The sequence below is a fragment of the Lygodium microphyllum genome, chromosome 21, assembly GCF_053477565.2.
Source record: "Lygodium microphyllum isolate KBCC chromosome 21, Lygodium_microphyllum_v1.1.10, whole genome shotgun sequence".
NCBI lineage: Eukaryota > Viridiplantae > Streptophyta > Polypodiopsida > Schizaeales > Lygodiaceae > Lygodium > Lygodium microphyllum.
The window spans coordinates 83,847,280-83,862,179 of record NC_141155.1 but is presented as its reverse complement, the minus strand read 5'-3'; the positions used below and the strand labels follow the sequence as shown (position 1 = coordinate 83,862,179).

General features: G+C 40.2%; 1 protein-coding gene across 2 annotated transcripts; it reads left to right on the top strand.

Moving 5' to 3' along the window:
- Nucleotides 1-2,335: 2,335 nt before the first annotated feature.
- LOC148018224 (uncharacterized) lies at nucleotides 2,336-14,232 on the top strand. 2 transcript variants are annotated; one of them, XM_087662321.1, is made up of 6 exons: nucleotides 2,336-3,172; nucleotides 12,492-12,600; nucleotides 12,751-12,941; nucleotides 13,303-13,330; nucleotides 13,406-13,514; nucleotides 13,828-14,232. In XM_087662321.1, the coding sequence occupies exons 1-6, from the start codon at nucleotides 2,834-2,836 to the stop codon at nucleotides 13,910-13,912; spliced, it is 861 nt and encodes a 286-aa protein (XP_087518447.1). In that variant the 5' UTR covers nucleotides 2,336-2,833; the 3' UTR covers nucleotides 13,913-14,232. The 2 variants fall into 2 exon arrangements, with proteins under 2 accessions (XP_087518447.1, XP_087518448.1); XM_087662322.1 differs by having other exon boundaries at nucleotides 2,338-3,109.
- The last annotated feature ends 668 nt before the right edge of the window (nucleotides 14,233-14,900 follow it).

The window sequence follows — 14,900 nt, the reverse complement described above, 5'->3', positions numbered from 1 at the left end:
AAAGAGGCACTATCCTTGCATAACCAATACAATTAGGAAGCAAAGTCGAAAGATCGGTAGAGGGACTAGCACCATCAATACCTCTTGGCACAACAACTTGATCTTTATCAAGCAAGGAAATACAAATCTATTGGATTTCAGTTCAATAAGGTTTTCAAATGATCATTTTTGAGATATGAGCTTTTCCTTTACCCTTACGGTCTACTATGGTGTGCACATTTAATAGATCAGAAGTGGGTGATTGGAACATGGGTGACCATACTTGTTGGAGTCATTTGCTAGAGAACACATCCTATGATATCTCGGGAGGTGACATATAGGAAGCAACATCAGCAGCAGTCATAGTAGTACTAGTACTTGAAGAAGGACTAGTTGTCGCAATAACATTTAATGTACAAATTAGTTTTAACTGAATCTTTTGGAGTAGTTCTTGCAATCTTTCACACAGTTCATACAACTTATCCATTTGCTCAATCAAGCCTATCAAGGCTTGATGAGTCCAATTTGCTGTATGCAATTGAGTAGACCATGTTATATAATCTTCAGGACGCAACTAAGGTGCAACCTTATACATATGGCCTTCATATTTGAATTCAGTAATAGATTTTTCAATAAGCTTTTTACAATGGGTACAGACTCCATTTGTTGCTTGTGCACGAGGACAAGCTTGAGATAAAACTTTAGTGAGTTGGCTTTTTGTGAAGGAGAAAACTTCAAAGTTGGTTGGGCAGGTATGGCAGGAGTTTTCTCTTTATCGAGCAGAGTGGTTGAGGTTTCACCTTGGGGCAATAGAAGAGTCTTACCTTTGATGTTGCAAACACTTATCTATTTGGGCGGCAACAACTCCTTCTTTTGAATGGATTAGATGTCAAGATGCCATTCGTTAGGGACAATAATGTCTGACCATATTATATAGTTAGCTAGGAAACGTTGAGTAGTATCATCTTGCTTTCATTATGATGGTTTGTCCTTTACCCTTGCCACTATTAGCACCTTCAAGGACTTTAGGAACAGCTAGGGACATACCACGAAATACCATTCTATATTGGATAGCTAAATAAGCAAAAGAGGCTTTCATGTTTAAACTAGAACTACATATATGCAAGAGAAGGAGATGATACTACTTAGTGTTTCCTACCTAAGTGTGTAAATTGGTCGGGGGACATTACTCTCCTTGATGAATGGCATCTTGACATTCAATCCATTTAGAAGAAGGAGTTGTTGCTGCCCAAACAGATAAGTACGCAACACCAAAGGTAAGACACTTTTGCTGCCCCAAGGTGAAACCTCAACCACTCGGCCCGATAAAGAGAAAACTCTTACCATACCTGCCCAACCAACTTTATAGATTTCTCCTTCACAAAAAGCCAACTCACTGAAGTTTTTATCTCAAGCTTGTCCTCGTGCACAAGCAACAAATGGAGTCTGTGCCCTTTGTAAAAAACTTATTGAAAAAGTTGTTGTTCCAGTTGTAAATGCTGTTATAGAATTTGAATATTAAGGCCATATGTATAAGGTTGCACCTTATTTGCGCCCTCAAGATGATACAAAATGGTTTGTTGAATTGCATACAACAAATTGGACTCATCTAGCCTTGACAAGCTTGATTGAGCGAATGGATAAGTTGTATGAATTGTGTGAAAGATTGCAAGAACTGCTCTAAAAGATTCAATTAAAACTAAAATCTACATCAAATGTTGTTGTCACAACTAGTCCTTCTTAAAGTACTAGTACTACTATGATTGCTGTTGCTAGTGCTTCCTATATGATACCTCCCAAGATATCATGGGATGTGTTCTCTATGGCAAACACCTCCAAAAAGGATGGTCAGCCTTGTGGAGTTTGAAGCTTTTACATTACGTATTGACTTGTAGCATGTGCGTGGCTATCTCACCAAAAAAGCTACCATTGAGATAGGGAATAAAAGATTGTTAAGATGGTCCTTATTCTTTGATGAGCTGGACATCACCTTTGAGTATGTTCCCTTCTCTGTGAGGAAACACTCTGAACAAAAACGGGGTAAGAAGTGTTTGGTGATCAATTATTTTATATATATATATGTAAAGAGAGAGAGAGAGAGAGAGAGAGAGAGAGAGAGAGAGAGAGAGAATGTTTTACTTGCTTCTCTTGCACCTGTGCATTCACTTGTGAGAAAATAATGAGAGGGTGGTGTGTTTTTTAGTACTTGATACATCATTCATATTTAATTTAATACTAACAAATAATGAGAGGGTGGTGTGTTTTTTAGTACTTGATACATAATTCATATTTAATTTAATACTAACAAATAGGACTTCCTTTTATACGCGCTTCAAATCCATGGAAATGGAAGCATATTTACTTCATTCATCGTTCATGGCACAAAATAAAATAGATAGATTCTGATGAGGGCATGTCTGTCCGATGTTGCAGGTCGGCCGCTGTGGCGATAAAGCCGATTGTCATGTTGGGCGGGTGCCGGCAGACGAGAACAGACCCTTGCATCGCCATTAAGGTTCCAGTCTCTTGCCCTTTACGCAGAAAGCACGCAGTATAACGATAACAGATCAGGGTCTTGTAACGCACTTAGGGTTCCAGTCTCTGAGATCAGCAGGATCAAGATCGGGCCCCCAGTCTCAGGGATCAGCATAAGGATCAAAGATCAGGCCCTTTTATCTGAATTAGGGTTCCAATCTCAGACAGCCGCATCAGGATCAAGATCAGGTGACCCTCGCAGTGCAATCAGGGGCACACTACATTTGGCTGTACGCAGCAGGATTTGCGGTGCCGTCAAATGCCATCTGGTCAACAACCTTGCCTTGCCATCTTCCTCTAACAAGTCCAGGCCATCGTCATGGTGCCAAGCCCTCATCCTAATCCTTTGGAAGTTGTAGAGGCAGCTGTTGGTGTGGTCGATGCCGCTTGGACAGCAATCGAGCGTCACAGGGATCATGCCTACCATGATGCAGCATGGGAGGATTGTGTGAAGCTCGAGGGATTACTCACTGAGGAGCGATCGGAGAACCATCGGCTCAAGGCTGCATTAGAGGAATGCCAGAGAGCTCTGCAGGCCGCACGAGCAGTGGGAGATGATGGCAACTTGCCTGTGGCGTCAGATTGTCCCCCAGATGTAATTTCTTTGCCTAAGATAGAATTATATTGGATTGAAGTGTCGAGTAGCACCGTTGGGAAGGTTAGTGTGTCATGCTCTGTCTTAGATGAAAATTCCTTATCTGCAGGAAGTGATGATTAGCTCTCTGCAAAACAGAGCAAACTTTTGCATAACAGGTGTGTCTATGAGTGTACACACGTGCATCCATAGTTGCATTTACTTTTGCATTCTTCTAGTCCCAAACTGATTTAGTTCATAGTGCTAGCATTCTCTGCAGTCCAGCAGTATAAGTGTGCAGTGGGTGTGGTTACCACAGAAATAGCTGACTGTACATAGATTGAGACTTGTGATGGATGCCCACAAATTCCATCTATTATGTGGGTTCAACAGAAGGGATTTTCAAATTATCTTTTTAAATTGTTTTTTGCATACAGAAGGGTTCATTTAAAGGGGGTTCTCACAGAATAGAAAAAGGGTTTGTTTTATTCAAAAAAAATCAGAAGTAAGGGGTTTTTAAGACAGGCCTTTGAATGCACATGATAGGGAGGCTTTAAATATAGTGAACCCTGGAGGGAAACATTCCCTTGGAGGGGGCTGCAGATTGTCAATGCTGTTTTTTAAATGTTTGCATCAGATGAAGCTGAAAGAGTGTTGGCTCTGGAGTGATATGTGGATGAAGTTTCCAAGCTTGAGAGCTTTGGGCCACTGCTGATGTGGCAATATAGAATTCTCTTTGGCTGAGAGAATGGCAGTCTTTCACTGACACAGAAGGTGGCAGTTTGTGTCACGTGTTGCAGTGTCCAGCCTCAGACAATTACTCATGGTGAAATCGATGTGCTTTACCAGCCGAAAATTTACCAAGATATGGTCATAGGATTTTTATTGCATTGATAAAAAGGATTCGTTTTGGTTTTTCTTTATTCATTAGCATTTAATCACTGAACCTCATGCACAGGTCCTAACCCCACAAAACCCAGGGCAGTGTGAAATTTATCTAGATTCTGGAGGAAGATATTCAGTCAAAATAAGTTCTCTCTCCAGCATAAGGTAAAAAGAGGCATGACAGTCATCAGACAACAGTTGGAACATGCCATATCAGAGTCAAAGAATGGCCTTATTGCAAGGTTTTGGTCCATTGCATCAACTGAAGTCCAAAGCTGTGACTACACTTGTAGAAAGCTTCCTATGCCAAAGTTAGCACTAGTTTACGTAATTATGTAAGACCCTTAGGATCACCACGGATCTTTCCTAGCACGGGCAGGCCTGGTTATCTCAAGCTTCCCCTAATCAGCTAGGGTTATGTATGTTAAAATCAGATTAAGAGACAGGATTTAGTTTGGAGCACTTACCTTTATTGTCAGTGCGTAGTAGGCACGTGCAGATAGATGGAAATGGGTTCTGGATTGCATGTCAAGGACTTGGCTGCAGTGTCACCAGATGTAGGCTCTTTTTTGTTTTGCATGCAGGACTGAATATAAATCCATTTGTTGATCTAATGTCCATTTTGCATGTGATAAACTATTTTTATGTCAAGCTTGGTTTGACTTTTTTCATCTTCAGTTTTTTTTTTTGGTTTTTTTTGTTTTGTTTTTTTTGTGGGGTGTGGATGCAAAAGAATATTGATTTTTCTATCTACAAACATATGTACTGCATCTTAGAGATGCTACGGGGTTTGACAAAAATATGTTCTCCCCTCTTACTTAACTTTTACTCTCTCGAGCATTTTCAGACATACCTTAAAGACACGAGCCTTTTTCCTCAACTTGCCTAAGAAGGCCAAAATCTCTTTTACTATTTTTGCTATTACACTATCTTATTGGCTTTCACCATTACTATGTTATTCCAATTAGCCCAAATAGTTTTCAAGGCTATTGCCCTAACAATGTTTCGGATTTTCAGAGTCTCCTTGTTCCACTTGCCTTTGTCTCCCAAACAGGGAGGCCTTCAACCTAATGTCAGCATGCAGTCCTGCTTGGTTCAGCCATTGCCTTATGATTTTCCAAACAGCTTGAGCTGATGAGCAATGCCACAAAACATGCACCATAGATTCTTTTGACCTTGAACACATCATGGATGACGTGGCTTTCCACACTCTTCATATCTTGCTCCTCCAAGTCTTCTAGTGTTCATTCAAGAACTATCTTTTCCATTCTTCTTTGAGGAGGACAAAGGTCTCCGTCCTCCTAGCTTTTAAATCCTTTCATCCCCTTGCTTGCATCACCTTTTTCTCTCTCTTAGTGACCAAGGACTTGGGCACTCCTTTGCTTACTTGTGACGTGGGCCACAAGTCATCTTTGGCCTCCAGAACCTTCTTCATTCACTCAGTCTCAGCCTTTTTCACCCCACAAGTTCTTTCTATCTCTTCAAGTTCCTTAAATTCCCCTTGTTGTGAGTTCTGGATATTTATCCACTTCACAACTCCTTTCCTTTCTAGTGCCGCAGATTTTTTCCAATCTATTTTGGTTGGTGCAGCACTATCCGTATAAGCATACGGGCTTAGCTAGATGTGTTGCAACAATGATGAATTTCCATTCTTGGTTGAGCCCCTATTCCATTCAAAGTGCTTCTTCATTGTGTGTTTTCAGCTTTGCACCAATGCATTAGATGTTGTCAATTGTTTGATCTTGAATGTCAAATTAGAGTAGAGAACATCCTAGCCTTCTCCACTTACCTTTCTCAGCCTTGGCTTGGACTTCATGATCGTTGTCCATGGACAATCTTGAGTCATCCTCTTGAACATACTAAATGCCAATCTATTAGCCTTTATCTTCATTGAATCCACACCTAATTTCCCCATTTGCTCTCCCCATGTAGAGTTGTTTCCATGAAATAGAGTGCCATATTTGTTTACTACCATAACTCCAAAGGAAGTCTTTGGGCATCTTCTTAGCCTTTTCCTAACATGACTTGGTGAAAGGATTGGTCATTGCTACATAGGCAGCCACAGGGGAGATAATAGAGTTTAAGATGATGACCTTTTTGTATAGCCTTTATCTTGTCTTCTAGCTTGACGTTGAGCCATTCAAACCTTTATTTTTTTGTAAGACCGATCCCCATCTGGCATCCTAGATATTTGAACACCTGCAATGGGTATATCTGTTTAAGCCAAACACTTCTAGCTCCTCCCCCTCTTTGGCCATGGTGATGAGTAGCATCTTTGTCTTCTTCATGTTAATTATGGATCTTGAAGCTTTGTAGAACACAGTATATGCTAAGTAGTATGTCTACATTATGCTTGTCAGCTTCCACAATGTTTGAATTGTCATCCGCCAACATTTGGGCCCTCAACGCCAAACCATTGGAGAGGGGGGGGGGGGGGTCCTTTAAGGGCACCACATTGGATTTTGAAGTTCCTCATTCTCGAGTGGGGATTTGTTATCATTGCAAAAAGTAATGGTGCCAATGGACACACTTGTTGCATCGACTTCCTCATTTGAAAGGAGTGTGACACCCTTCCAATAACATTAAGTGATGCCAATGCATTGGCAAAAAGCCCCTCTTATCATTCCATAGAATGGCTTCCTAAATCCTAGCTAGTTGATTGTGGCTACGATGAAGTCCCATTGAACCCAGTCATAGACTTTATCATATCCATGTTGATAAGCACAAAGCGGCCATCATTTTATAGTGCCTAATCTACTGAGAATAATCGTGTATCCTTTTCCCATGGAGAAATCCATATTGCTCTCTATGGATAACTTTTGGGAGTAAAAATTTGATTCTCAATGCTATTGCTTTAACTACAATCGTGTAGCAAACATTTACTTTGGCCTCCATTGGTTGATCAACATTCTATCTTGCAACTTTGCTATCAGCTTAATCATCTCATGGTTCGCAAAGTTGGGTATAGCACTTGTCATATGAAAATGATTAGTAAAATCACATACATCTTTCTTACAACTTGCCCATACTGCTTCGTAGAACTCCATTGGGAGGCCATTTGACCCCGGGGATTTACCAATCTTCATCTTGTGGATGGTATATTCCAATTCTTCCTTTGTGAAAGGGTGGGCCATTAGTGTTGCCATTTTCGATGTCACTCTTTTGGTACATGGTGCCAACAACTCCTTCACGGCTTGCTCATAGTCTAGTGACTCCTGAGCTTGTTGATCCACAATTGTTGAGAGGTGGATAACAAATGCTTTGGCAATTGAGAGGTAATGCACGACTCCGCATCTTGAATGCATAATATGGTTTCTTTCTTCCTTTTAATTTGCATGGCTTGAAAAAAGAGGGATAGTTAGCTTCACCCTCAATCTTGAATTTGCCTTTTAGTTGCATCTTACAACCTTCGATTTTGTACCTTTACCTAGCCTTAATGAAATCCTTGTCAGAAGTGGTGCAGCAATGGAAGTGTAAACATAAGCTTTAACTTCGATTGATGCGTTAGGGATGTCCCTCTTTGGATCTTGTACATCTGTATAGAAATATAGATGAGACGTGGTTGCCCCATCTCACCACCCTCTCACACTCCCTCTTTGGCACTAGAGAGTCGTGAGGGATGACTGCATCACCACCACTAGAAAGCAGTTGAGAAAGGGGCCACTAAGCCCTTCTTACGATCCGAAGAAGAAGATGCCTTCCGTGCCTTGGACTTTGCCTTGGTCAGAGGAGCTAGGTTGGAATCTAAGGCAGATGATGACTCGTCGGAGGAGTCCGCATCCTGCGTTGTCTTTTGCTCCTTTTTCTTCTTAGAAGCTCCTAACTCTTTGCAGTCCTTCCTTAAACGACCTTTCTTGCTATACTGGTAACATTGGGCTGTCGACTTCTTTGGCTTCAAACCCCTCTCTGAAGCGGCAAGGGCCTCACTTGAATCTCCATAATGTGACGGAAGCCTCCCCTGTAGTCTCAAAGTAGCCTCATGCTCAAGTAGCATCGAGGACATATGAAGAAAACTAATAGGAGTGGTAGATGTCTGCGCCCGTAAAGCATTCGCCACTCCATCAAACTCCCGAGGAAGCTTGTAGAGTACCGTACCAACAAGATGTGCCTCTGATAGGGCAGACTATATAGTGCGAAGCTGGTCTTGGAGTTGGGTAACTCGAAGTAGCAATGATTGGATCGTATCCTTGGGTTCAAACTTTAGTTGTTGGAGCTAGCCATAGAGAGTAATAGCCCTCATGGTGGAAGGAGCCTCGTACATCAATTGCAACTTCGATCATACGTCTGAAGCTGTCCTATAGGAGGTGACTGCTGGTAGGACTTATTTGGAAATACATCGAAGTAATGTTGAATAAGCACATGCATCATTCGAATCCCATGTAAGCACTGCCCCCTCATGGTTGTCTTCATCAAAATCAGATGGAACAGGAGAAGGCTATTAAGGACGTGCAATAGCTCCGCCAACCACATACCATAACCGCTTGTGGATAAACCAAGCCTTCATTACTGCACTACACGCGTAATAATTAGGTCCATGGAGCTTGTCATCAGTGGAAGTGCATGGAGGAGCCATCTGTAGAGGATTTAGAAAAGTAGAGAAAATAAGGTATTTGGAGAGAGAACACAACCAAAACACGAGCACAGACTGCAAAAAGCAAGAGTTCACACACAGGTATAACCCAAAATCTGATCAAAATAAGATAAAAGATGCGGTAAAAAGTCAAGATATCAGTCAAAAACTGCCAAAAACAGCAAAAACGGCCTGATAACGCAAGCGCCCAGTTAGGAGGAGACGCTGAAGCGCCAAAACGCAGGTTGAAATAGATGCACAGGCTGTACGAATGCTGACGTAAGCAAAAAACGCAGGCAAATCAGGGTGCCTCACTAGAGCAGTAGCGGCCTGATCAGCAAAGGGAAAAACAGTCTTGAAATCAGCAAGAAAAGACAGCAGAAACACAAATCCTGAAATTCGATACCATGTTAGAAGTGGTGCAGCAATGGAGGCGTAAACATAAGCTGTAATAAACTGTTGAAACACAAGACAAAAGAGAAAGGGAAAGAAAGAACACAATAAAGATGAGAACTCAGAAGTATGCTCGAGAAATGGAATCCATATACCAAGGCATGAGATAATATAGAAGCAATGTGAGTCATCGGCTGTGGAGGCACTGGCACTTGCTCCCTCTCCCCAAGAATTGTCAAGTGATGAATGAATGAGGAGGAGGGAGCCTGACAATAAATAGGGCAAATAAATGCCAAAAAAAGACTGGTCGACCGGCATTAAATGCTGGCCGATTGGCTGCAAATAATGCCAAAACACAATAAATGTTGGCAAATAAAATGCCTAAATATCTTTGTGCCCAGCCTATTGTACCATATGTACAGACTCAACCATGAATTGACTAATCTGCTATCAATCCTCAACATACTAAATGTTCCACACAAGAATAGGATCATTCGGCTAGATAACAACACTAAAGAGAGTAGCATGAGCAGTAGTAGTAGTAGCCAACAAAATCCATGATATCCCTAGACATTTGAGCTCTACGATGATCATATTGTTTGGAAAATTGTGTTGTGGTTGGGATGCAATTTTCTAACCTTAGAAAGGGTGGTTGAGATGTAGCTTTCTAACCTTAGAAATGTGTCGTTGCTATTATTGCTTGCATCTTTCCAAATTTCAATTTTCTTGTACCTTTCTTTTATAGTCCTTGTTCTTAGAGAGAGAGAGATATTTAGCTTAAAGTGTAGTGGGCCATGGTTCGCATGGCGGTTCCCCACTACTTTGAAGATAATTTCAAGTGGGGTGTGATTGGAGTTGTAATATTGAGGGAATACTCTCACCTTCAAAGCCGGCATGTTGAATGATTGGTATAGATTCAATCTAACTTGGTTGCTCTCCAATAAGAACCCTTTGATGATTATGCCATGCAAAAGACTTATTGATGTCATTGCTTGATGTGTGGAACGTCTCAACAAGCTCATGGGATTAGCACAGGGACTCCCATATAGTATGTTATTCTCTTGTCTTGGGTACAAAAATGTGGGATTTGTCTCTATCCCCGGTAGTTATGCTAAAATCCCTTTAAGTGTGGGAGTGCTAGCCACTTTGTTCTCGATCTTCTTCTTCCTTTTGATAGCTCGTTCACCAAAGTTGTTAAGTGCATAGACAAAGATGACTTTATCTCTTTCTTGTCCACTTTTCATGACCTTATTACATAGCATTCTTTCTCGTTCCCCTTTATCACCTCAGGGCGCCATCCTTTAATTAGCATCAAAGTACGCCCTTTTCTCCAGCTACAAGAGGTTGTCGGACTAATGTATCCGGTATACTACATCTCTTTTCATTCTCCTTTAATTTCTCTCTGTTGTGGGGTTAAAATATATGGCCCTCTTGTCTTAAGAATCCACTTACAGTCACTTTTTCTTCCATTTGAGCACAACCCTCATACATTCTAGGTGATGATATTGATCTTTGTCAAGTTGTTTGTAGTAAAGTAATTTCCATCCTTTGAAACCATCCTTCCTTCTCATAGGGTGGTAATTCCTGACCAAACACTTGATTACAACAATCAATAGATAGACATAAATTGAAATGCACACTTTACCTTCAAAATCTTGGATAGTGAATACCTTGTTGGTCCCAAAACTAGCATCCCTTTCGGTATTTCTTTATCTTTTACCACAAATAGATAGAGTACAATTGAGATCCTTCGATCTCGTCCACTAATTCAAGTTGCACTTGCTATTCTTTTTGACCAACAAGCCTCCAAACCAAATTGCTCCTTGGTTTGCTCGATGATTGGCCTTCACCTTACTCCTCGAAAGACAAGTTTTGCCTTGAATCTAATATTGGCTGGCTGATTTTTTGAATCTCTTTGAAATTTCTCAATTTTAGCTATTGGAATTCAAGTCCTAGCTGAGCATGCATTCTGACGTGGTTATCAAAGCCTAATTTTTTTTGTAAATTAGAGTTTATAGTAGAGATTTTCCAATATCTATACCATTGATAACTCAAATGTCTGATTTTGCTGAGATAACTTGGGAGATGGCTGGGGATGAGAGAGAATGTTGTAAAGAGAGAAATTTTAGAGTTTCATCTTGAGAAATGCTGAAAATTGCCACTGTTTTGCTCAAATAGCCATGGAAGCTATCACCTATAGCTTGGGACCACTTGAAAGATTGTTGCCCGCTTTGTGTATGTTGTCACCTACACTAGAACCTTGGGCTGTTGTCACTTGCACTTGGAGGGCTCCAAAGTGCTGTCACATGTATAGGACTGATCCTTGGTGGTTGCAAATCACATTAGCAACATCTCCTTGCTCTCTAACAGTTTTCTTTTCTCTCACAATAGACGGAATAGACTTCTACTAGCCTCTAAAAACGTTTTTTTCACTTGCATGGATGAGTTTTGCCAAGTGGCAGCCTTCCAATCCGAGTTTTTTGCTTTCAGCTTTTTAAATTAACTTTTAGAATATTAAATTTGAAAAATCATTTAATAATTATTTTAGTACTCAAAAAATTAAATTCACTAGCCATTAATTAAATTAGCTAGGCCAATTTGTTTTCCAAGTGTCCTTGAGCAATTATTAGCTCTTAGATCGGTATTAATTAATCAATTAAGGTCTAGTCTCTAATGTCACCACTAACGTTAGTGACCACTAAATTGGTTTAGGCAAAAATTTGACACTGGGTACCATCTAGTACTTGTCAAGCATAACTATTACAACTTTGCCTTTGGCACCAATTGCTATCTTGGGGTCTTGGGTTCCATATTGTGAAATAATTAACTTGCATCTCACATGTGCAAGTCATATTAGCACATTTGATTAACTTTTAATCAAATGCTAAGCAAAGCATTAAAATTTCATGTCCTTGTGATATCCTCTATCTCCTCATCACCATCCAACACATCATGAATATTCTGATTCACTAAAGGAAGCCTAGCTTGTTGGTTGAGCAAGAGCTTTTGTCTCCCCTTTGGTTAGCTCTGATTTTTGTGGCCTGTTGGTAGTGCATTCTCCTTGCCTTGTTTGTACTCATGTTGGCTTGCTCTAACCTTCTCCTTTCCCATTGCTTCTTTTTTATCAGACTCAAGGCTCCTATTGTGCACATTCATTGTGTGATCACCACTCTTGGACTCTTGGCTTGTTGGCCAACGCATCCATACATCGGGATGGGGTGGGCTGGTTGTATGGGATGGCAATCCTTGGGATGTGGTGGTGACTTGGAGAGCTGCTAGCTCCTAGGCTTGGGGGTGAGCCCATTTGGCTCCATGGCTGGGAGGCGAGTTTGATGTCTAGTGTCTTTATGGTGAGTTTGGCTTGTGCCATGTTTCATGTGTAGGTTGGATCCTAGAGGGATGTTTCAAATGCTCTAATAGAGGTAGACCCTAGAGCGAGGGGAGGCCATCTTCAGATTTTAAACTTAATGACATTTTAACACATCAATTTGTACAAAAACTTGTAATGCTTCAGATTTGAGAGTTTATGACATGCTAACACATTCTTTAGAACAGTTGTATGAGCAGGTGAAGAAGAAAGTTGACTCTGCTGAGTTTTTAGAAAAAGTGAAGGAGCTTCGTCAATCCGATGGTGACGAGTCGATGTTGACCAGGAAAGACAAGGGTTAGTCTCATTCAAGATTAGGGCCATGTGCTGCTTGTTTTCTAGTAGTGCTCCTTTTTTTCATTTTCCTGATTTCAATGTTTAAGCTTCAAGACAGTGGTCTCATAATTATTCTTGGTTTTAAAGTCAACTCCATAATCATGATTGCAGGAGATATTTTGGTAAAAGAGAATCCAGAGGATACTAGTTGGTGGTTGTGGGTTCCAGAGGATTTAGAAGAAGAAAAAGAAGCAAAAGATAACCTTGGCAATGACAACTATGTGGTGGTCAGCCAGGATGATGTTGTTGACGGTCTAGCAGCTTTTGTTGCCAGAATTATTTTATCTAATCCACATGCAAAGGTGTGTCTAAACTGTTTGTGGTAACTGGTTAGGCTTTTGTTGCCAGAATTATTTTGTCTAATCTATTTGTGGTAACTGGTTAGACTTTGTGTATGCGTGTGGAGTCTGCAATTACATTTTGTGATGCTTTTTAGGTTTAGTACTAAAATAATCACTTGTTACTTCACTTTTGAGACAGCTACATGTGTGCAAGGTAGAAATTTCTGGTTTGGTTCGTATCCCATGTATCATGGGCTGTTATTCAGTGCTGTTCATGTTTTTGGTTTTACTTTTATGGCAGTGCAAGGGGAGAGTCTTAATAACTTAATGACTTGATGTTGTCTAACATCTTTTTGTTTTTTACTCTTCAACCTGCTCACAGAGAATGAGTCCTAAGGAGGTTCAGGAAGGTAATGCAGGCTTTTGTGGTTTTCAAAGTTTGTACAGCTACAGGAGAAAATGGTAATGATTTTTAATTCATGCAGTGATATCAATGTCTTTTACAAAGATGGAAAGGAAAGGCAAGCTTCGAAAGCTATGGAGCATGATTAGATTCCTTTATATCAGTGCTTCATGGACCACAGCTGCTGTGGGGTAATACTTTATTGTTATTGGCTTTATACTCTAGTCTCTATTGATATATCTAAATTCAATTCTCCACGTTTTGTGATTCTTATTGTGCTGTGAACAAGTTCCCTTTAGTATGAGAATACAAGATTCAAGGCCACACACTAGTATCTATTGATTCCTTAGGCTAGGAAGCATCTAATGGCTCGTCCATTATGCAGCATCAATTTTATATGTTTACCTCCTCCATCTTGGATCACTTTGAAAGTTGAAATACTGAGCCTGACAGTATTTTCTGTTGGCCAGTAGACTAATTCGTGTAATTTGGTGTTGTGTACAGGTTGTACAAAAATCCTTTCATTGTTAGAGCTCTTCTCAAGGGGCTTGCATTGTCTAGCAGGCTGGCTATTAAGCTTCTCACATAACATTCTACTACTGCATTGGCAGTTTTGTAGTGTACAGATGAAGAGGGTATTGTGATGATTGTAAAGTAAGTCTGTGACTAGTCTGTTACCGACTGTACAGTAAGTTCACATTTGCAGCTGAATGGGTTCATCAAATAAAACTTAGTGAACTTTGTAATATAAAATATCAACGAAAAGGATATATCCCCACCGCGCCCCCCCTCCCCCCCAAAAAAACAAAAAAAACAAGAAACTCTCATCAGCAGTAGATTGGATTCAGGGTAGTCCATGACTTTACTTGTTTGATAGTCTATGACACGGAACTGTTTCATTGGTCAAAATGTGCATATTCTAGTGGGTCTTTTAAATGATGACTTTGCTCCTTACATTTACCTTGTTTCCTTTTAAGTATTTTTTGCTTTTGGGTGGAGAATTTCATTTCTAGGGAATAAGCAATAAATTGTTTTTGTACCGCATTTTGCATCGAGGCTTAGATATTGATCACTGAGGGGAAAGCATATGGTTTTCATGAACAACGAATCCTATTATGTGAGTAGGGTTTCTTGTGTCCCTCAAATGCTTTTATGGGATTTGATTTAGTGAGAAGTGTATCTTGTTTGGCTTTGGCATTTTGTTCTAGAATCATCCCTTATAAGCCAATAGGGGACACTTGGTTGATTGGGATGAGCTTGCATTACTGCTGTGGGTGTCTTGTTAAAGTTTTTTTTGGTTTTCCATTTGGAAAAGAATGCTCTTTTGAAATAATAAGTGTCAAAAGGCATTTGGTTGTTTAATGTGTCATATTTAATACAAAAGAAATTGGGATTATTCTTGTGTGGTATTTATGTTCTAACTTAAGAACTACATTGAGAAAGGGAGAATGTAGAGTTGAGATTTTGATTGATGATATACATTATAACTTATAAGGGGCAATTAAGATTCTGTTATAAATCGTGGATCTAGAGCATGGCAAATGCTATGGCGGGTGGAAGATGAAAATCAAACTCAT